The 22,248-nt window shown below is 42.6% G+C and overlaps 1 protein-coding gene across 1 annotated transcript; it reads right to left on the bottom strand.

Annotated features, from left to right (window-relative positions):
• Positions 1-539: 539 nt before the first annotated feature.
• cd109 (CD109 molecule) lies at positions 540-22,219 on the bottom strand. The gene is made up of 33 exons (XM_027000794.2): positions 22,149-22,219; positions 21,707-21,873; positions 21,571-21,599; positions 20,283-20,519; positions 20,018-20,143; positions 19,729-19,768; positions 19,544-19,625; positions 19,269-19,362; positions 19,033-19,177; positions 18,756-18,865; positions 18,149-18,427; positions 15,968-16,066; positions 15,814-15,876; positions 15,466-15,642; positions 14,383-14,535; positions 13,723-13,806; positions 13,527-13,596; positions 10,834-10,933; positions 10,322-10,436; positions 10,110-10,223; positions 7,940-8,158; positions 7,449-7,590; positions 6,429-6,605; positions 6,100-6,181; positions 5,537-5,765; positions 5,108-5,279; positions 4,724-4,914; positions 3,121-3,273; positions 2,968-3,033; positions 2,091-2,227; positions 1,555-1,711; positions 992-1,094; positions 540-859 (listed from the first exon to the last, which is right to left on the bottom strand). The coding sequence occupies exons 1-33, from the start codon at positions 22,217-22,219 to the stop codon at positions 663-665; spliced, it is 4,380 nt and encodes a 1,459-aa protein (XP_026856595.2). The 3' UTR covers positions 540-662.
• Between the last annotated feature and the right edge of the window lie 29 nt (positions 22,220-22,248).

Raw genomic sequence — 22,248 nt, 5'->3', positions numbered from 1 at the left:
ATCCCTGGCTGTTTAACTGCACTTTGTAGTCACTGAGTCTGTCATTCATCACATTTCCAATGAGCCATGAGGAGCCGGACTATGACAGGACTCTTTACACTGCCGAGGCTGGCCAACTAGCCACAGAGTTTGAGCGACATTGCACCCTATGGCTCTATGTTGAGCAGTGTGTAGAACATGAAAGGCTTAATATTATTTTTCGTCTTGTTTTACCTCGCGTGATTTAGCATCCTGCCATTATCCTCTGAAATGGGTGTCAAAAAGCTCACTTCTAAACCATGGCATTTAGTCCTGACCACATTTGCTTTCTCGAAAAGCTTGAATAGAAAAAGAAACAATGAATCACATCATAAATTCACCCAATGGCCTTTTCATTAAATTATGTTACATGTTATGGAAAGTAACTAGTCAACTACTTTAATTGCACTTTATTTATTTCATATATTTGTATCAAGCCACTGCGGGTATTTTGTATCAAAAGTAATCACTTGGTAATAGCTAATAATCAATCATAATAAATTCATTTTTCATTACGTCAGACACTTTACCCATGAGCCAACACAATCTCACAGACCCCAGTTTCCTCAGTCCAAATCAATCCTATCTACACAAGAGGAACTTCAGATTGAGGGACTTTATAGGGACTATAATCATAATTTTATTTAGAAACAAAGGGCCAAGGAGAGGAGAAGCAGCAGGGCCAGGCTTTGCGGCACACACCGGAGGGCGTGTGAGGAGAATACGGTGTTGTACACGGGCTGCGTCTGGAGGTCGCACTGGGAGCAGTCTTCCCCGCAAAAATCACAAAAAGCCATCTTGTGTCTGGTCTCAGACATGTATGTCCTTACTGTCTTCCTCCCTGTCAGGACGGAGGACAAGATAAGGGAACGTTACAGCAGACGCTCAAACATGAGGTCCCGATTCCAACAAATAATGGAGACATCATTTGAATGACGTTCCCTCTGACCAGCAAGCAGTGACAGGGGCTTACGTGGCTCATAGTAGTCGTAAATGACAACAGCCGCCTCCTGAACACCGGTCACTTTGAACTCTAGCGTGGTTGGGATTAACACCGATGCATCAGTGGTCTTTACCTGTGAGGAGATTAAAACAGGGGAGGATTAAAGAGTGTTTCCAGTAGAATCATTCCAATTGTGTTTTGGGCTTGTTTGATAAGAAATCTCCCATCAACATGTTACAAAGTAATTTGTTGATTTGTTGTGCTGAAGTAGTTTTGTCTTACAAACAGGAAATTCCAGGATTGTGTAGAACAGTTCCTAACTGATATATTATAATAGGCTGTAATAAGAAAATTGTTGGTGATATTTATGGAAAACAATTTGTCATTAATAATTAATGGTAAAGGACAAAGTACACACAAATTTTAACCATAAAACTTCCTTATAAAGCAACAGAGCAGGATTGGTCAAAAACAGAAAGAACTTTTCTGTGACCCGTACAAGGTCACAGTCCTTAATTATGAACAAAAACAACAGCAGTTCCTGAGTAAAAACATGATCTAAAAGTAAATACAAAATGACATTGTAGGCTCACTGAGTCTAAATAGAGGATGACTTTGCCTGGCGATGTCTCCACTCGTCGAACCAGGTCATTTAGAGGGATGCCCTCCTGAGCCAAACCAAAGCCAGTGAGAAGGCCAACCTCCAAAATGGTCATACTAGTCTGATTCACCACCTTGTTCTCCTTTAGCCTGAGAGGGAAACAAATTAAGTCTTAAATAGCTGTAGACCTATAACTCACGGTGATATTGTCCTCAAACAGATCTGGCTCTCTAAAAAGTAAAAGATCCAGCTGGAGCCACTTTAGAATTCCTCAGCTTGTCCATACAGGACTGTCCTCTTTGGTGTCAGGTCAGGACAGGAATGCCAAGAAAACCACAGATCACAAAAGCCAAGGAATAGTTCTAGCTGACACTCAGTAGCTTTCTAAATCCTAGCCTACAAATGGGAACCTTTCTATCAGGTTACCATTTATATCAAACTTTATACATAACAGGTTCAATAAAGATATCTGATTTATTTAAATGCTTATCACCTTTCAATTTATGTAACAATATTTAAATCACTTACCGGAAAATTATGTGAATGCTGACACTGTATAAGTCAAAGTCGATGATGTGTATGTACAAATCAAACGCCTCGTGTGTGTAAGCGTCATGAAGCCTGTGAGTCATCTCCTGAGCCTCTATGTTGTAAAATGTAGTGAGCTAAGATTGAATGGAAAGGACAGAGCTATGTTCAGAAGATCATTTTGCACAAAAGTGAATACATTAATTGCCACTTTTCCATTTGTATTCAGTGATTCCGCATGAGCATGTTGTTTGGAACGTGTCCCTTTGAAAAGCCATCCTGAATCTAGCAAAACAGCTCAAGATGTTACGAGAGTCATCGAAGAGACCAGTGTGGGTCTCCCAAGACCACCGGGTACAGAAAGCATCACACCAGACTTCCTGCTGAATCACATATTTCTGTGAGTGAGGTTGTGCACACTGACAACAGTGGGACATTTTTCCAATTATGGTCACTCTTTTCATCCTCAGGGCTTTTGATTGATGCGAGGCGCACCGCTTCCTGCTCATCACTCACAGCTGCTGGACTCCTGAGATCATGTAGCTTGTGAACTAGAATTTCTGGCCAGCACTGGCCAGCTCCACCCCTATGGAGATCTCGAGCTGCCTGTGCATTAAGTCATAGTGCCCTAAACACACCGCTGAAATTCCACTGCGAAAGACACGAACGTTTGTCATTGAGGATGTCAGAAAAAGCTGTTTTATAATGGAAATATAGTTTGGCCTTGGCTTCCATTTGAAGGTAATTTTGCTGTTTTTATGTCTGAAATCTAAATTTGACTAAAAAAAGATGGTCCAAGATCAGTGTGATTGGACAGTTCCAATCAGACTTGCAGTCAAGGTTGGTTTTAACAGAAAGGCTACATGCAAAGCAGTACCTGGAACAGTGCGAAACCCCGGCCCGATGCTGACACCTCGATGTGAAGCTTCTCCTTGGCTTCAATCTGCCGAATCAAACCTGCAATTATTCACACCACCGGCACAACTCTGTAAATAGCATAGGGCTTAGCATGACGTATGCTGACAGCAACCTCCTGGCTCTGGTACTGCAGGTAGTTGTTTCGGTCTACGGTGAAGCTGGCTACCGTGGCCGTGGCTGAGGTCACTCTGATGGCGAGATTGATCTGCTCGGAGCTGCTTAGTGTGGCATAGGCCGAGAGAGCCTGCAGGGCAATCACTGTGTCCTGGACAGATGGGAGATCAGAGAGTACAGAGCATGAGGGCGTAGCTTTCATCAGAGACCTCCATCAGTCTGATGTAAATGAAAGAGAATTTGCACAAGCCAGATCACGAGGGCGGACAGTCAAGCAGTTGGCTTAGTGCTTGCAACTTTGTTCACAAAATCCAATGAAATCACAATCATACTGCTACAGATTCAGAATGAAATTGCAAGAGCAGTAAATAAAATAACATTTCACAAAGTATGAAGTGAATATAACAGTCTTGTATCTCAATCATCACTGTAGCTCCTATAGTGAATGTGTTTTATGTAAAGTACGGCAGGAAACATTGTTTCAGGCAGAACTCAGGTCTATTTGGGACTCTGGTAGATTTGTTTTTTTATCACAGTTGGAGTCTTCGTTTCAAGAGATCTTGAGACAACATAAACTTGGTGTGGGCCTTGGTTTATAGTATAAGAAAGGCCACGGTATTTTCTCAACAGGCTACATGCTTCATATAATTTCTGCTTCACTTTGCTCGCCATATAGAAATGCCAGAGCCAGGCGTTTAAAGCTTGGTTCTGAAAATTGTGAAACTTGGCTTTGGTTCTAGTCTTGATCTTCTGGGCAGCTTTGATTGGTGGAATTAGTAGCACTGCTACCATGTGACCAGCAGGTGGCAGCCTGCAGTATCCCATCATTGGACTCCAGAGGTAACCCATACTCCATCACCTGTCAGCTATTACCACATGAAAGGGCCAGAGAAGTGTCCGAAGATAGTGATGGGCTTGGCAGCTTTGATTAGCCAGTCTTTAATCTCAAAATAAGATGCAAAACACAGGCCATCTAAGAGCAGACAGCAGACACAAGACATCCAGTGTTTTGCTTTGCAGAATGTGCAGGGTAACTATCGTTCAGTCATATGAATCTCGTGGTTCATTGAGCAATATTAGCCTTGAATATTTCAAGTGTGCATGCAGAAGCGTAAGCCAAACATTTGATCATAACCTCCCTTGATCACAGGACTCATCACAAACACAAACACGTTAGGATATAAAAACTTCAAGCAAACAAAAACCCCCAAATGGAGCAGCCTGTTATTAACAGGGGGTTGTAAATATGACATGAAGCACTATACTGCCTTATGTACAGTGTTGTTTTGAAATAGTGTGTTATCAATCAATTACATTTTCCTCATATACGGTCTAATGTACCAATGTAAGAGATGAAAACTCAGATCACCCTGAAAAGAAAACAGGCACCATGATCTTTCACTTGGGCAAAAAAAATCCCTGCACTTTAGTGTAGATCTTTCACAATAAAAAAAAAAAAAAAAAACTAGAACTGGCATGGAGGTGACTCTAAAAGGATAGTAAATCATTGCAATCTGAAATACTATGAGCCAATCCACACCAATACCCCAGATAAAGGGAATCGTGTAGTATGCCATCAGAGTGTGCTTGAGTGTGTGTGCCTGAGTGGAGCCGAATCCTCCCATGTAGTTCCTCTGTTGGAGGAGCCACTTCATGAGAGCATAGCCCTGCTCTGGAATGCCCTGTCTGTAGAGGGTCAGCAGCACGTAGGCTGCCATCTCGATGTCGGCTGTGGGTGGTTGCCAGGAGGTTGCCAGGCTGTCGTCAGGGGAGCTCCACATTGGCACACCATCTGAGAGAGGGCAACATTCTAATCCAGTTCAGTTCAGCCTACTTAAGAAGGAAATGCAGTCTATACTTAGCATAAATCAAGGAAAAAATTATTTTGGGGGGGAGAAATTCAATGTGTATTTCTGGCTGGCTAGTATTAAAATTGGAACTGACTTAAGTGAATCAACTCTACATCAACTCTAGTGCTTACCCACCATGCACCTGGGCTCTGTTCATTAGCTCAGTGAGTGCTGTGCCAGCGAAGGGGCTATGGGCCAGCGTTAGGGCATAGGTCACCAGGCACAGGCTGTAGCTACTGGAAATGCCTTGTTTGAGTTTGAAGGTCAGGTAGTCAACTGCACCAGATATCTGTCCTGCAAAGATATTCTAACAAGTACGAAAAAAGAAAATTGGTTATCACATTTGTTAGCATGAAGAAGTCTTTCACATTCCAGAAAGACTTTGTATTGACAGAACATCATATATGGATTGTTATCTCTATCCTCCAAACTTCACTATAACCCTATGATCATGTACTGCTTATAAGCAGTACTGCAGACTTGATATGCCTGCAACTTTATTATGACAGCTCACTGGCTCCCATCTGTAGACCAGGTATGACTTCTGACCCCATGCCCCCTCACCGTGTATTCTGGGTCCTCCAGCACAGCCACGAGGACATATGCGGTGAGGGACAGTTGGCCGCCCAGCCCATCGAGGAGCTGCGTGTGGATGACCCTGCCGGGCTCCTGGAAGGCTCCTGTGGGTGTCTGCTGGGCCCTCAGCCAACCCGCTGCCTTCGTCAGAACTGCTGTGTCGATAAAGATGAACGGCTGAGCTTGAACGAAGCACTTCAACACGAACGCCGTCAACCTGGAGGAAGAAACAGAGAGAGAAAGTCAGCAGGTGTTTCTGTGGATTCGACCTTTGTTTAACCAGCTGCTGAGATCCATGTGATTTGACATCTGATATGCATAGCAAGGCAATCAAACTTAACACGTTCATTCCTTTTTAATATGTCAAAGAGCTTGATATTCGTCCAATAAAATATATTAGAAACACAATGGTAATCATTGTATATCCCAGTTAAAATGATGACACTTATAACCACATATTAGATTTTTAACTGTAATCTTTAATTAGGGATAAACTGTGTTAAAATGATATCATAGTTATGTGTAGCATATGAGAATTAATGGCTCCTCACCACGTGCTTCCAGAAGGGTCAATGTCTCCAAAAGCACTAAAAGACCCATCCAACCTCTGGTATGACAATTCACGCTGATAACCTATTTATACACAGATAATCCTCACTCATGACCATGTTACTGACACAACACTCACCCATAAACAATTCAAAGGTAGGCAACCCACTTTCATAATCTCTATACAAATGAACTGGATAATTCATAGCTGGATAATTTGTGTTTGCTGCCTGTTTATGAACACTACATCAGAGATGTTATGCATTTGGGAACATTGGAACATGCTCTGGTTGTTCACCAATAAAGATACACAGCTCATTCAGAAGTGCACCTTGCTCCATGTAGCCCAGAGCCCTGCTTAAAGTCTCCTCATCCAGCTGGCCCACACGGCTCAGATACTGTAACACATAAACTGCTGGGGCGAAGTAAACCATGTTCTGTTCTCCACAGCCACATGGCATCTGAATAAGAGAGTCCAGTCCACTGATGGATGGCCCCAGAATGTCCCCTTTCACAAGCAAACACACAAACAGGAAAGATATTCTGAAAATTAGAACACAAAACATGCAGTGTGGTACACAAGGTTTCTCAAGAAACAGGATGACTTAGTCAGAGGTTCTTCCTCAACTGTGCAAGCAATGTGACTCACAAGTAAATCACCTTGTCCGCTAACCAACAGGACAGCTACAGAGCTGTGAAAGGCTCTCTCTCTCGCTCTCATATATATATGCATTTTCGTCTAATGCCACCTAATCTCAAGTGTGTGTTTATAGCGGCATTTACGCAAACAAGCAGAGAGGGCAGCCAAGAGGGCTGCATAACAGATGGGGGAATGCTTTGCTACCTCCCACACCCCAGGGCAGGCAACGCAATCACACAGCTGCTGGAGATGAACCCAAAAAACCACCGCCACCCAACACAATGAACCAGAGCCAAGATCATCATTATTCCTTTCCTACACACAAATATTTATGAATCAACATGCTTGAGCTCATGTCATCTTGTGTAAACGTTTTCAACCAAAGCTTATTTTTATTAGACAGAGAGAGAGAGAGAGAGAGAGAGGTAAAAAAAAAACAGGTGAGGTAATTGTGAATGCTCTGAAGAGGTGTCTTTATTATCCATTAAGACATTTGAAAACACAACGTGAAGAATGTAAAAAAACAACAACCACAGAAAAGCACAAGGACAGTAAGAGCTCAAAGCATGTACTACTAACATGCAGGAACAGCTGAGAGAGCCATAAACACAGACAGTCACATGTTCCTCAAAACCTAATAAACACAGAGAGCAGGCAGGTGACGCGAGGGTGGTGGTGGCAGGAGGTGGAGGAATGGCGTGAAAGACGTACCCACGACAGTGACCTGGGCCCGCTGGCTGCCTTCCACCACAGCAGCAGGAAAGTGAAACTCCAGGTCCCTGGACAGAGTCGTCTTCGTGGGAGCAAACTCCATGAACAGCGTCTGGGTGAACGACTGCTCCATTCCCTCTGGCTAAAGAGTAATCAGGAAACATGAGTGGTCCAGTTAAGTCTTCAGGAAGCTTTTTATAAAAGCAGATTGCTTTGATTTATATGGATAAGAAGAGTTTGGGACATGCAATAAATCTCCATTATGAGGCTTTGGACCTGCTTAATGTGGTCAGAGTTCTAAGAGAGATGTGGAAAGCCCAGAGAAGGTTGCAGAGGTAAGCCATATTCATTAAAAAATTGCAGAAACCAGCTCTATAATGGACAAGAGGATATGTTGAATTTTAGAAGGCTCCTAAATAATGTTTATTAAGGTTTACAAAGTAAACAGATATTTTGTATCTATAAAAAGGTTGGAGAAATCCCTCTGTCACCTTGACCAGGATAGTGTGGAAGACTGAATCGGAGGTGTAGAGGGCGAGGGCTCGGAGAGAGATGGGCATATGACCCAGCTCGGTGGCTCTGATGGGGAAGAACACGGTGGCATGACTCTTGCCCCATACACGCACCCTGTGCGTGGCTACTGCAAGAGATACCGCCCCTTCAGAGGTCACCAGGTCAAACATGTTGCTCTCATCTAGGATCACTACCACCTGGATGAAAGAAAAAGAGAGAAAGAGAAAGAGAGAAGGAGAGAGAGAGAGAGAGAGAGAGAGACTGGAAGTTGGGTGAGCACTCATGAATACAGTAATTTCAAATTTCTTCAAAATTTTAAATTTAGGATTATGACCTCTAATGACTTACATGTTACAGTCCCTTAAACGTTTTTCACATTTTGTTGTGCTACAACTTGAATTAAAAATGACCTTAACTGAATTGCATTGATACATATATTTCTCAACAATTTGAATGCGAAAATATTATCATGACACAAAAGGTAAACAAAAATCTGACATCTGTTCATCTGTTCCTTGCAGAAGTGTTCATTCCCACTTGCCTCTCCCAGAGCAATACCACCTTTTTCAACAATTACAGCTACAAGTCGTTTAGGATATGTTTCACTCAGCTTTGCACATCTGGATCCTGACATGTTTGTCCATTTTTCTTGGTTAAATTGCTCAAGCTCAATATTGGTTGGAAACACTTGATGAGCAGAAATTTTCAAGTCTTGTCACAGATTCTCAATTGAACTGAAGTTTTAGACATGGCCAATGAAATGCATTGAGGTTTTTTGCTTTAGAACCACTCCTGTGTAGCTTTGGCAGTCTGTTTAAGGTTATTGTCTTGTTTCAAATGAACCTCTGTTCTTGTCTCAGGTCTCTTGTAGAGTGGAGCGGGTTTTCTTCAATTATTGCCCTGTATCTGGTTCCATCCATCTTGCCTGTGACCAGTTTCTCAACCTCTACAGATGTGCAACATCCTCACAAAGAAAACATGACACCATGCTGCACTGTTGGTAAGCTGATCTCTGGGCGAGGAGCAGTGTTTTGTTTATGCCACAGAAAGCACTTTGCAAAGCCAGAAATACCACTTTTGGTCTCATCAGACCAGAGTACCTTTTCCCAGTTTGAGTCCCCTGCATGCTTTTTAGCAAACTTCAACATTATTTCAAATAGACTTTTTTTCCAAGCAAGGCTTTCTTCTTTTATAGAGCCTTCCATATAGATGATATGGAACTTTAATAGCACACAGGTGTGAGTGAATGAAGTTATTTTTTATATAGCACCTTTCAAGGAACCCAAAGTCGCTATACAGTTAACACAGACACAACTTTTACATCCAGTCACATGCCAGCGAAAAGCAGCATTGGATTGCGCACAGTGTACTCTTAACCAGAAGCCTCAGCCCTCTGGGACACAGACACACACACACAGACACAGACACACACCAGCCCTCTGGGAGACTGAATCAGGTGCAAGGAGGGGAGAGAGGATGACACCCAGGACAGAGCACCATTCACCACTGGGCATGCAGACACACAATCACACTAGAGTAGTTTATTAGAGTAGTCACTGGATTCAGTGGATGGATTCTCACACACACACACACACACACACACACACACACACACACACACACACACACACACACACACACACACACACACATTTTATTAGGAGATCCAACCAAACCCTTGTGTTTTTGGACTGTGGGAGGAAACCCACACAGGGAACATAGAAACTCCAGCCAGATGGGAATATGCAGTTTCATGATATTAAATGTAATTTAGATTGCAACAGCAAAAAACAAAAGAGTTGAAGGGGATGAATACTTATGAAGGCACTGTATAAGTTGCAAACAAATGCAAGTCACTAGCCTGTGTTTATGTTTCCTCAAAAGCAATGCTCAGCTTGGGTCACCACAAGTCACCATCCTCATAAAGGTCACCTTAATGGTTTTCTGCTTCTAGTTTATCATCTGCACTCGCACAATTAATATGTTCATGGTTACTTGCATAAATACTCTACCAAACACGCAACACTTCAATTATTGGTGCCAAGGCCCTTGATGTTTGTTACTTAATATCTCCTTCAGTAGAACATCTCATAGGCTTATTATGCGTGATATAAAACAGGAACTGGCAGTATATAATGTGGAGCTCACCTCCAGGTGCCAATCCACACGATTGAATATACTGACTTCCAGCAGAAGCACTTCCCCTCGGATGATGTAAGGAGGAAGATTCAGGTACAGGAAGAAGTGTTTGAACACCTCCAGCTAGAAGAAACACTCAGAGTAAATGAAGGTTCACTAGTTTAAAGCTCTTGTGGGTGTGTCTACTGTAGGACTGTGTTCATAACTAGCAGCAATATTACCTCTACCGGAGCGCTCAAACCCAGTCCCAGGTTCTTAGAGATGACGAAGGCCGTGGCCACCCAAGACATCATACTGTTTGGGACCGTCAGTGGGAAAGATTCTGTGGTAGAGATACTGTAATACAAAGGGCACAGGCTAGAGGAGAATTTTGATATGACTCTCTCTCTCTCTGTCTGTCTGTCTGTCTGTTTCTGTGTGTGTGTGTGTATATATATATATTTATATCACACACACACACACACACACACACACACACACACGTGATGCTGTGGATGTTTACCAGGCTAATAATCTGGAGTCAGATGAAACTAAAGATTCAATCAACTGGGTTCACTTAACCAAATCAACATCTTTGGCGAAGGAGAGGAGATCACATCCCACAAGAGGAGATCACGTCCCACAGGAGCAGATCACATCCTGCAGGATGAGATCACTGGCCAAAGGGGATTTGACTGAAACTGGATGAAACAGAGGAAGACGAAGGGAGAGGCAAAGGTGCTCTTCCCTGTACCTCATGTTGATATACAGCCAAAGCCAGGAGGTCCTACAGCAGTGCGGTTCCTCTTTGCCCTCTGCCTCCAGTGCAGGGATCTGTGCTCTTCCTGGCCTTGCTGTGGAAGGGACAAGAGGTCCTGGTCACTTCCAAACCAGAGCATGTCATATTTCCCTTGACATGAGGAATAGCAAATTTTGCAGAAAAAAAAAAAAAAAAAAAAAAAAAGCTTTGGACAAACTGTTAAGTCGAGTTGTTTTGAGTTGGCGAAGTCCAAATATTCATAGTCCATGAAAAATGTTCCCAAGTCAAATCTTTAATTTCATACATAAATCATCCAGGGAATTTGGTATGTTTGTTTTGGGAAATTGCACTTTCACTGGGCCCATTTGTCATGATGCATGTTCCAGATTGTGATAAGGTGCAGGCAGGAAAAGTAACAAAAGGCTTCCATATGCCTTAATTACTTGATGGGGAACATCTAGACAAACCCCATTCAGCCTCTTTAGATGGTGCACTAGTGACCCCATTCAGCATCTTTAGATGTTGCTCTACTGAACCCATTCAGCATCTTTAGGTGGTGTATTACTGAATCCATTCAGTCTACATTACAGAAAGATATGCATGACTCAGCATTTACAGGTAGCTCAAGGTCAAACTGAACAATTATTGACATGTTTAAAATTGATAATTGAGCCCTTGCAATGAAAAACCATATATCAGCCATTTTGTCTTTTTGTGTAATCTGTTGTTTTATTTTTTTTATTTTGTACAACATTTACATTAAAATTACCTTCAAATGCTAAATATGCTTTATTTACGTACCTTACTTCATTCACAGTGGTATTTAAAAATAAAACGTGCAATAACGCTTTATATTTGTAAGGTGGTCATAAACCCAGGTCAGCTAGGTGATGATACCAACAGCCTACTGGGTGAGCAATCACTGTCTAACAATGGTGGGCCCGTGTGCTGAACAGTTGGAGCTTGGGTCAGGTAAAACAAAAGGAAAAACTAAACACCATGCCGAGTGTGGAAAAGGGGAGAACAAAGGATGCCAGGGGAAGAAATGGCAACCCCGATGCACTGGGGAAAACTCAAAGTAAAACTTCCCAAACAAAACCAGAAAACGGGAAGGAACTTGAATGGCTAAGGGAAGCCTCCAGAGAGAGACAGACTGGAGAGGGAAAACTGGAGAGAGGAAGGGACATGTAAAAACACACACACCCTCACAGCACAGAAGTGAGGTGTAGCACGAGAGCTCACAGACCTCAATACCTTAAGCTACCGGCTAGGAGCTTGGCTCAGAACTTTGGCAAAGACCCAGCACTGAATGACTGGTTCACTGGGCTTTATATAAAGTATAGCCCAGCTGTTGGGTGTTAAGCCTGATTAGTGGTGTGGTTGACTCGAGGCCTCCCTCTGGTGGCCGGAAGGGGCCTCGGCCTGGTGCCAACCCTTACATTATGGCCATGTCATATGGGTAGTGGGGAGGCAATAGTTGAGCTGTCTGGTTGCCAAATGCTTCCCCGAGGTCCCAGTATTCCTGCGGGACTCGAGACAGGTCCAGACAGCTGGAACCATGACCGGACCCAGACCGAGGCTTGGGTAGCTGCAAGCAGGAGCTCCGACATGACAAACCCCAAGACAGCACTGACCGGGTCAGCAAGTCTACATGGGGATTATGTCGCTGAAGCCAGGGGTTCCCCAAAATCAGTTGCAAGTCAGGAGCATGGATAATATATGGCGCAATCTGTTCAGTGTGTGGGCCGACTCGCAACATGATTGAACAAGTCTGATGGCTAACAACCCCTGGCTCCAGGGACCGACCATCAATGGCAGCAATGGGTAAGGGTTCATCCAGTGGGACTAGCGGCAGGGCTAACTTGTTGGCTAACCCAGCATCGAGAAAGTTGCCTGCCGCTCCCGAGTCCACGAATGCCTGGAGACGTGTTTCAGACGTTCCCCAGGCAATTGTGGTACTTAAGAACAACCCCTGGGCTCGGGGAGGACTGGATAAGTCCATCAGAGGTCCTCCCTCCCGGATGTTGTCTTTTCGCTAGAGCTCAGGACAAGTTGGGCAGAGATGACGCGAGCTTCCGCAGTACAGACACGTCCCCTCCCGCATCCGAGCGTCACGTTTACTCTGGGAAAGGCGGGTGTGTCCTAGCTGCATTGGTTGGGATCCAGACTCCCCCTGCTTGTAAGCACATGAACAGGCCTAAGAGGGCACGGAGCTTTTACTCAAAGTAAAACTTCCCAAACAAAACCAGAAAACGGGCAGGAACTTGAATGGCTAAGGGAAGCCTCCAGAGAGAGACAGACTGGAGAGGGAAAACTGGAGAGAGGAAGGGACATGTAAAAACACACACACCCTCACAGCACAGAAGTGAGGTGTAGCACGAGAGCTCACAGACCTCAATACCTTAAGCTACCGGCTAGGAGCTTGGCTCAGAACTTTGGCAAACCCAGGCACTGAATGACTGGTTCACTGGGCTTTATATAAAGTCTAGCCCAGCTGTTGGGTGTTAAGCCTGATTAGTGGTGTGGTTGACTCGAGGCCTCCCTTCGGTAGCCGGAAGGGTCCTCGGCCTGGTGCCAACCCTTACAATATTATTATTTGTATTTTATAGAGTGCAGAAAAACAGTAAATGGATATGCATGGTTTTTGGTGCAAGGATTCAACCGGTAACAGAAATGAATAGACTTACAGATTTCATGGGTCAGGGGCTCAGTGTGACCGCTCATCCTAGCATCTGTAAGCACCGTAACGCCATTCACCTAAAGAATGGGATAGACAGGCCCCTTATCTCCTGCTTTCCTTTTGGTTCTGTGTCTGTGTGTAGGCCAGTAAGAACATAAGCCAGTGCTGTGAAGACAGATAAGAGCTTCGTGGCTCTCCGCTACCATGAAAACAGAGTACGGGTCTCCCATTCCCATCATCGCATCCAGAGCTTCATCCCTAGCATACTTGGTCAACTCCTCCATCACCTGACAAGAAATTACAAGAAATTATGAGGAATGAGAAGAAATAAGTGACAGTTCTTATAACGATCAGAGAAACTATGCTTTTATGAACTGGTTATTGACGTTTAATAACATAATTCTAGCAAGGATTTAAGATAGAAGTTCCAGCCTCAAAGTTGTGGCCTCAAAACCTCTTCTTGTGTTAAACACATCTTGTAGTGATGAATGAAAAATAGACACAAAAAACCACACACAAAAACAACAACAACAACAACAAACACACAAAAGAACAGTTGGCCTATTTTTTTGAAAAGCACAGTCACCCTCACTTAAACATTACACTGATATGTCATGATTGGCGTTGGGTTACACGAGTCTTTGTGCAGCATACATTATGAGAACATCCCTCACAGACAATCAGACAGGCAGTGACAATCTCCCCTCCAATCTCAATGATCGATGATAAGCCATAAGACACGGAGACAATGACTTGGAGAAGGGTCACACCCTCTTCTGTGCAAAGGCAAAATTTCTTCATAGAGTGTGTTCTTGCTGTTGTTTCGGTATTGTGTGAACACATTATGAGGAGGCCTACTTTACCTCCTCCTCCGTAATGTCGTTACTCCTGTCTGAGTCCTTGCTCCCTTTGTCCACTACCAGTATTCCCACCAGGGAATCAGCCTCCAACACGGACACAGACAGGGACACCACCTGTGATGGCTCCGCTCTGTCCTTCTCCCACCTCAGGGAAACCTAGGTGTTAAGACAAGTAGGATTTACCCTCAACGGGAATGTTAAGAATTAGTACAAATAAATGAAATAAATGAAAGTCTCACTTTTGCTTTAATACACTCGCAGTGTAATTGTACAAATACATGCAGACGTTTGTGTCGGACACTGGGGAGGGGCATGAGAAGCTTTTGGCTTGCTAGAGACAAAGAATCCCACAATGGAGAGATACAACAGAGAGTTTTTGGACCTGGAACAAGGCAAGAAAGCCAGAAACTCTCCACCATGAATCAGCCTGATTTACAGGCGACCTCCAAATAGGTCTGGAAGTCTGCCGAACATTGAACAGTCGTTCATGAAACCGAGAGGGACTAGTTCCAAGCCTCTACCCAGGAAATTGGATCTCTCAGTTTGTGTTTCATGCCAAAGTACTGGGCTTTGCCTTCTCCCATCAAAGATTTGGTATAATTCACTTTTCGCATCAGTAACCCTTGCAATTCCATTAATAATTCCTGACACTCTGTCATGCTAATGACTCTGTATTTTCTGACAGCAAATCACAAGTGAAGCAGGCCTGAATTTTTGCTTCCCACCCACCCACCCACCCACACCCACCCACCCACACACACACACAAATACAAACATGAGACTGACCCAGGATAACAGAGCAACAAAACTGTGCTAGTCATATTTTAATATTGATCATGTAGGCCTGTGTATCTGTGGCCCAATATCTTCTGACGCTACTTTTCAAAAAGCAAGTGGACAAACTCGCTGGGATTTGAGAATTAACTGGAACTTCCATCAGTGTGGAGGAACACGAAAGATGAAAACAGCTTCACATCGGCACTGATATTCATTACGGTGCTGCATGAGCAGCCGATTCAGCTTACACACCATGTGGTGACATATGCCATCTCTGAAATCTAGTTCAAGGAAAACAAGTTAATTTACATCGTTTCTCAGGATTCGTGTGAAGGAAATATCCAGTGCAGCATTGATGACCTCCCCATCAGAACGAATGAGGTAGACCAGGACATTGGCCAGAGGAATCCACGACACAGTAGGAGACAAAACAAATAAGGAGGAATTCAAAGTCCCAACAGCTACCACCTGGCCCCGCACTGTTACCTACACACACACACACACACACACACACACACACACACACACACACACACACACACAGAGTTAACCATAAGAGCAAAGAAGTCTGACACAGCATTGGATCTTAGAATATTAGAAGACTAGTTAGCTAACTGTTTTGTTCAGTGGGAGTACAGCAATAATCCAGTGACTTACCACGTAATGAAAAACAGTTAAGGGAAAGTTACTTTCCACAATCAAATGGAGAGGCTTTTCGATCTGTTTCATGTAAAAAATTCCATGTGTTAGTCTTATATATAATGACTATTCCTATACAAAAATAACAACAAAAAAAGAAAAGGCCTCTTGCCTGTGGTGTGTTGGTGCTTCTGAGCTGGATATAAGAGTTACTCGGAGAGGAGTAGCTTGTGTGCAACTGCAGGGTTTCGTCCACATCCTCATACTGGGCCTAAAACACACAGCAGATGGCAGCATGGCACAAAGGGTTAGAATGTGAGACGTGTAACTGTGGATTTCCTAAGATGACTCACTCGAGAGGCTCCAGTGATCAGGTGAGAGCACAGCACAGCACGAACTCTATCGTCCCTACAATCACTGGAGGAAAAATGAGGTCTTGGTTCAGGTTCTTTGATATTGCACTGTTAAAACTGCAAGTCACGTTTTCAAACATACATGTGAGTTTAAGTATTCAAGTATTCAATTACTAAATTTACTTAAATGAAACCTAAGCTACGCTAACCAAAATATAAGTATAGCCAAAATGTAATGTTTCCTCATGTTTGTGGCTGAATTTGTTTGTGACATTTTTTTATTGTACAAGCAACTGCACTTATTTATTCATTCATTTTTGATTATCAAATATAAAATTTAGTAATGGGGGGGCACTCTCAATTCACTCAAAAATACAAATGTGTCCAACACACTAATTAGTTGTTAGACAAATTTTCTAGAGTCAAAGGCTCTTTTTAATCATACTGGATTCAATGTTTAAAAACCATAAATAAGTACAAAAAACAGTAGTGGAGTACTCTTCACTGCTGTAGTGCTGTAGAAGCGTACAGTTCTATGCTTCAGTATGGTAGTGCAGTACTTTTCAGTACAGTAGTACTGTAGTAGAGTACACTTCATTGCTTCAGTATGGTAGTGGAGTACTCTTCACTGCTGTAGTATGGTAGTGGAGTACAGTTCACTGCTGTAGTATGGTAGTGGAGTACTCTTCAGTATAGTAGTATAGCAGTAGAGTACAGTTCACTGCTGTAGTATGGTCATGGAGTACTATACATTGCTGTAGTATGGTAGTGGAGTACAGTTCACTGCTGTAGTATGGTAGTGGAGTACTCTTCAGTATAGTAGTACAGCAGTAGAGTACAGTTCACTGCTGTAGTATGGTCATGGAGTACTATACATTTCTGTAGTATGGTAGTGGAGTACAGTTCACTGCTGTAGTATGGTAGTGGAGTACTCGTCAGTACAGTAGTACAGCAGTAGAGTACTGTTCACTGCTGTAGTATGGTAGTGGAGTACTGTTCAATGCTGTAGTATGGTAGTGGAGTACTATACACTGCTATAGTATGGTAGTGGAGTACTATACACTGCTGTAGTATGGTAGTGGAGTACTATACACTGCTGTAGTATGGTAGTGGAGTACTATACACTGCTGTAGTATGGTAGTGGAGTACTGTTCACTGCTGTAGTATGGTAGTGGAGTACTGTTCACTGCTGTAGTATGGTAGTGGAGTACTACACGCTGCTGTAGGATGGTAGTGGAGTACTACACGCTGCTGTAGGATGGTAGTGGAGTACTACACGCTGCTGTAGGATGGTAGTGGAGTACTACACGCTGCTGTAGGATGGTAGTGGAGTACTACACGCTGCTGTAGGATGGTAGTGGAGTACTACACGCTGCTGTAGGATGGTAGTGGAGTATTACACGCTGCTGTAGTATGGTAGTGGAGTACTACACGCTGCTGTAGGATGGTAGTGGAGTACTACACGTTGCTGTAGGATGGTAGTGGAGTACTACACGCTGCTGTAGGATGGTAGTGGAGTACTACACGCTGCTGTAGTATGGTAGTGGAGTACTATACGCTGCTGTAGAATGGTAGTGGAGTACTACACACTGCTGTAGGATGGTAGTGGAGTACTATACACTGCTGTAGAATGGTAGTGGAGTACTACACACTGCTGTAGAATGGTAGTGGAGTACTACACACTGCTGTAGAATGGTAGTGGAGTACTACACACTGCTGTAGTATGGTAGTGGAGTACTATACACTGCTGTAGGATGGTAGTGGAGTACTATACACTGCTGTACGATGGTAGTGGAGTACTATACACTGCTGTAGGATGGTAGTGGAGTACTACATGCTGCTGTAGGATGGTAGTGGAGTACTATACACTGCTGTAGGACGGTAGTGGAGTACTATACACTGCTGTAGGATGGTAGTGGAGTACTATACACTGCTGTAGGATGGTAGTGGAGTACTATACACTGCTGTAGGATGGTAGTGGAGTACTCTTCACTTCTTACCTCTATAATAACCATAGTCACATTTTTTGAGAGCTGCACATGTAAGGGTATAAGTCCATCAGCAGGAACAGACAAATTCAATGTCTTGACTGAAATGGTTCCAGAAGGGTAAGGGAAGTTGGAGACTGGGTGGGAGGAATTGGGTGATCCGGAAGAATTCGATCTAGGAGTTTGCCTTGGATTCCAGGGACTGGCAGACTCCTCCCTGACAGTTATAGTCACAGTCCTATTCAGATCCACTGGAGCCAGGGGGTGGTCATTATAGGTGAACAGTCTTAGCTGCAATAGGGGAAAGGAACTGGTTGAATACAAAATCTAGACACATACTGTATTCAGTGAATGACAGCATTTAAAATGCAATTTTAAGAAATCTGTAATTATTACTGAAATGTTTACTTTAAACCACATAGTTGGTATTCATGGCAAATTGGTGTAAATCCTTCATCTATGATATATTTTGATTAGAGCTTTCAGACAAATATTGTAGTTATATGTTCACTTTTATTTGTTAGACAATACATATTGTAGGCTTATAATATATCATGATATATATGCCCTGGTGAGCAGAAGTGTAAACAAAGCATTTATCTAAAAAGGTCCAGTGAACCTGGGCTGAGAAGTTCAGTGACGGCTTTATGATCGGGTCATACTGTTGAAACTCCAGACCATATCGGGACATGACAATCGAAACTCTTGCAATGTCACTGTAGGCATTACCTGCAAAAGAAACCATCACATTACATTAAAGGGCTTCATAAGAGTCCTTGGGGTATTACTTTAAGAAGCACAATCATGGTAAAAATGAATGCTTATAAAAACTGTGGAACTACATATGTACTGAAGCCAGAACATGACAGCAAAAAGGCACAATTAATGATGTTTACCAGTTAACAGTTCTGTGACCTGCACGTTAATGTCGATGTAGTCACTGGTCTCCAATCCAATATGATATGGGTCTGTGTAGTGGTTAGAGTTGTTATCCCGATACAGATCAGGAACATCCAAGCTTAATCTTGAAGTGCCATAAATCTATGAGACAGTACAAAATTATGGGTCACTGCAATTATTACAGCATTACTGAACAGCACTGCACTTAGACACACTTAGAGCCAAATCCTACCATTTGTTGCTCTTCATAGTATGTCTTAATGCCATGTAAACTGTGAATATATACTACAGATATGTTTCCAACAACTGGCTTCCCATAATAATATCTGAAAGAAAAAAAAAATAGTCAAGCAATTATTTTTATATGTTGAGAGTTGGTATTCAGTTTTAAATATGTCAGTCACTCCTGAAGGTCCAGCATAAGAGAAACGGCATGGAGGATGTTTGTGTAAGCCCTGGTCAGCACTGTAGCTCATGTGTATGCATGTCAGAGGGAGCATGACCCACTGTGCAGTGACGGAGGACGTGAGGCGGTCTTTATAGTAAAGCACTTTTGGTGCCTCCACCAGCACCTCAAATTTGCGGACCACTGCAAATGTACAGAAACCAGCATCTTCATGAGACACCACTGACACATTTTACCAACTTGGAATGAGGCAAATCCTGTAAGTTTCATGATCCCATAGCTTTACCATGATGATCGACATGGAATGGCTTGTCCTGCGTAACTTCCTGCAAACGAGAAGGACCCACTGACATTTTCTGTGCCGTGTTACTGTGTTACAGTAAATCTCGCCAGCTTCCTGTACTATACCAATCAATGCCAGATTAACTGAGCCCACCCAACCACTGTCCTGATCCTACCGCACAAAATGATAAATGATAGCCAAAAAAATGAAAGGAGGGCTTTAATTTGAAGCAATACATATTAATTATGTTGTGCAACCAGAGGAAATGGATGTCTGGAAAATTAAGACTCACATTTGCTGTTGCCACAATTTTCCACCTCCCAAGAGGAGGGTTCTGAGAGAGCTGGAACTCTTTATCTACTGTGCCGAGCACTGTGTCCATAGACAACCACTGCTGTACAATATTCCCTCTGGGATCCTAACTCACAGGGAGAGCAGAGGGAAACATGCCCAAACCAGTTAGTTCCAAGATGGACTTAGATTGTACTGTACACTTCTGCAGTTGAAATGTCATGTTCTAACAACCCAGCAGGCTCGAGGTGAGTGAGAATACCGACCATAATGACAAGATCTATGTCTTCGTCACACGGCTTGCCGTTGGGACTTATGACCACTGCTCGGATTTTCACGGATTCCTCTGGCCTGTAGCCTGGCTTGTCTGTTTGGAGTAAAATGGACATATTCCTGGGGCTGGAATGGAGCACAGTGGAATTGGCGAAGATTAAAGTGTCCCCGATGTAGCCTGTGACAATCAGCTTGTAGGGGTACAAGTAACTCCAATCATCTTCAGGTATCTAGAGTGAGAGAGAGTGACACACAAAGAGAGAAAGAAAGAGAGAGAAAATTAGAGAATGAATCTATATGGAATGAAACAAGCCCATGAAATGTGATTTTGATGAGTTTAAACAGGGTGGCATCTTCAGTTGAATTCAGTTCAGTTTTATTTATATAGGCCTTTTACCATCAGCCATTGTCTCAAAGCGGCTTTACAGAAATCTCAGACAAGTATCAATTTGTGGTTAAATTGAAATTAATGGCACCATTTCATGGCACTGATTATTCAATTCCACTAATATAATAAATACAGTATGTGTCAGTTTGTGAGTATTTTAAAAGACCCTATCCAACAAAACTGCTGGTAGTGCTGTCTGAGCCACTGATGTTTGATCTGTTCTCTTAACTTGCAAATTCCAATAAATGTGACCCCTGATGCAGTTACAATGACCATCTTCAGATACTACTCGATACATATCAACATATAAATACACAGAAAGATTTCACTTATGTACAAGGCTGGTGAGTTTATTACAATTCTACTTCGTTTTTATTCAACTGTTTTTCATTTTATTTAAGACAATTTGGAACAACATCCAGAAGATTAAAGCAAATCTAGAGAAATCTTACCTCAGCATCTTACTGAGGACTGGCGTTTTTTTTAATTGTATCCTTTTTTGCAACTCTTGTGATATCAGTTTTATTTTCACTTGTATTTTGGTTATCTCGTTTGATTTCTGATCTCATGTGGGTTTACAGAAATGTTAAAAAATGTAGAATTTGTAGTGCTGCTGTTGTTACTATTGTTTATTTATTTATTTACTAATTAACTCTCTTTCCTTTTCTTTTTCAGGGATGATCTTGTTTGGTGATCGAGGAGGGCGGTATACATGTTTGTCTCTGTCCATAGTATGTGTGAACTGCCTTTCAGTTCATCTTTTAAAAGGCAATAGACTATATTGCTTAAGAAAGAAAGAAAGAAAGAAAGAAAGAAAGAAAGAAAGAAAGAAAGAAAGAAAGAAAGAAAGAAAGAAAGAAAGAAAGAAAGAAAGAAAGAAAATTAATACTTACTGGAGGAAGTACTTGCATTTTAGTGGACCCTTGAAAATGGAATGCAGAACAAGTATATGAGAAAGCTCAGTTCTTTGGGAAACACTGAAAATTGTTGCTTCCTATAGTCATTCCTTCACAGATTAAAGTAATTTACCTCCTTTTATGGTACTCTGTGTATGGGCCACGCTGGTATTCCCAAGGATAATCTCAGAGATGACTGTAACAGGAGATCCTGTGAGCACAGTAACTGACAGTGTAGTTGGAGTATCAGGACGCACCACTCTGGAAACTGAGACCAGATAGGTAGGGTTCCCGGCAGAGCTGGGGAGAAAAAAAGAGCCAGCAATAAGTTATGAAAGGATAGCAACAAATAAACAGTATATGTTTAAACAGTTCTGCATATCAGGTGAGAGATATTACCTAAGACCTTAAATAAAAATGAGTAAAAGTTGTAAAGTGACTAGGGCCTACGAGTAAAGATGTAGGCATCAGACAGAGATTTAGGATTTGGCCGGTTCAGGCCATAATTTAAAATGAGAGGAATAATAAAACAAACATTCAGCTTGCAAAGGAGAAAGAGCATTTTTGATAGCTACCTTGATGAATTTTGGGCTGCACGGATAACTTCAAAAATTCCAAACACTATAAAAATGTGAAGCCACTCCATTTGTGAGTCCCTGGTTCACATGAACACCC

The sequence above is a fragment of the Electrophorus electricus genome, chromosome 3, assembly GCF_013358815.1.
Source record: "Electrophorus electricus isolate fEleEle1 chromosome 3, fEleEle1.pri, whole genome shotgun sequence".
NCBI lineage: Eukaryota > Metazoa > Chordata > Actinopteri > Gymnotiformes > Gymnotidae > Electrophorus > Electrophorus electricus.
Note: the sequence above shows the minus strand (reverse complement) of the source record. Positions and strands in the feature narration are given on the sequence as shown.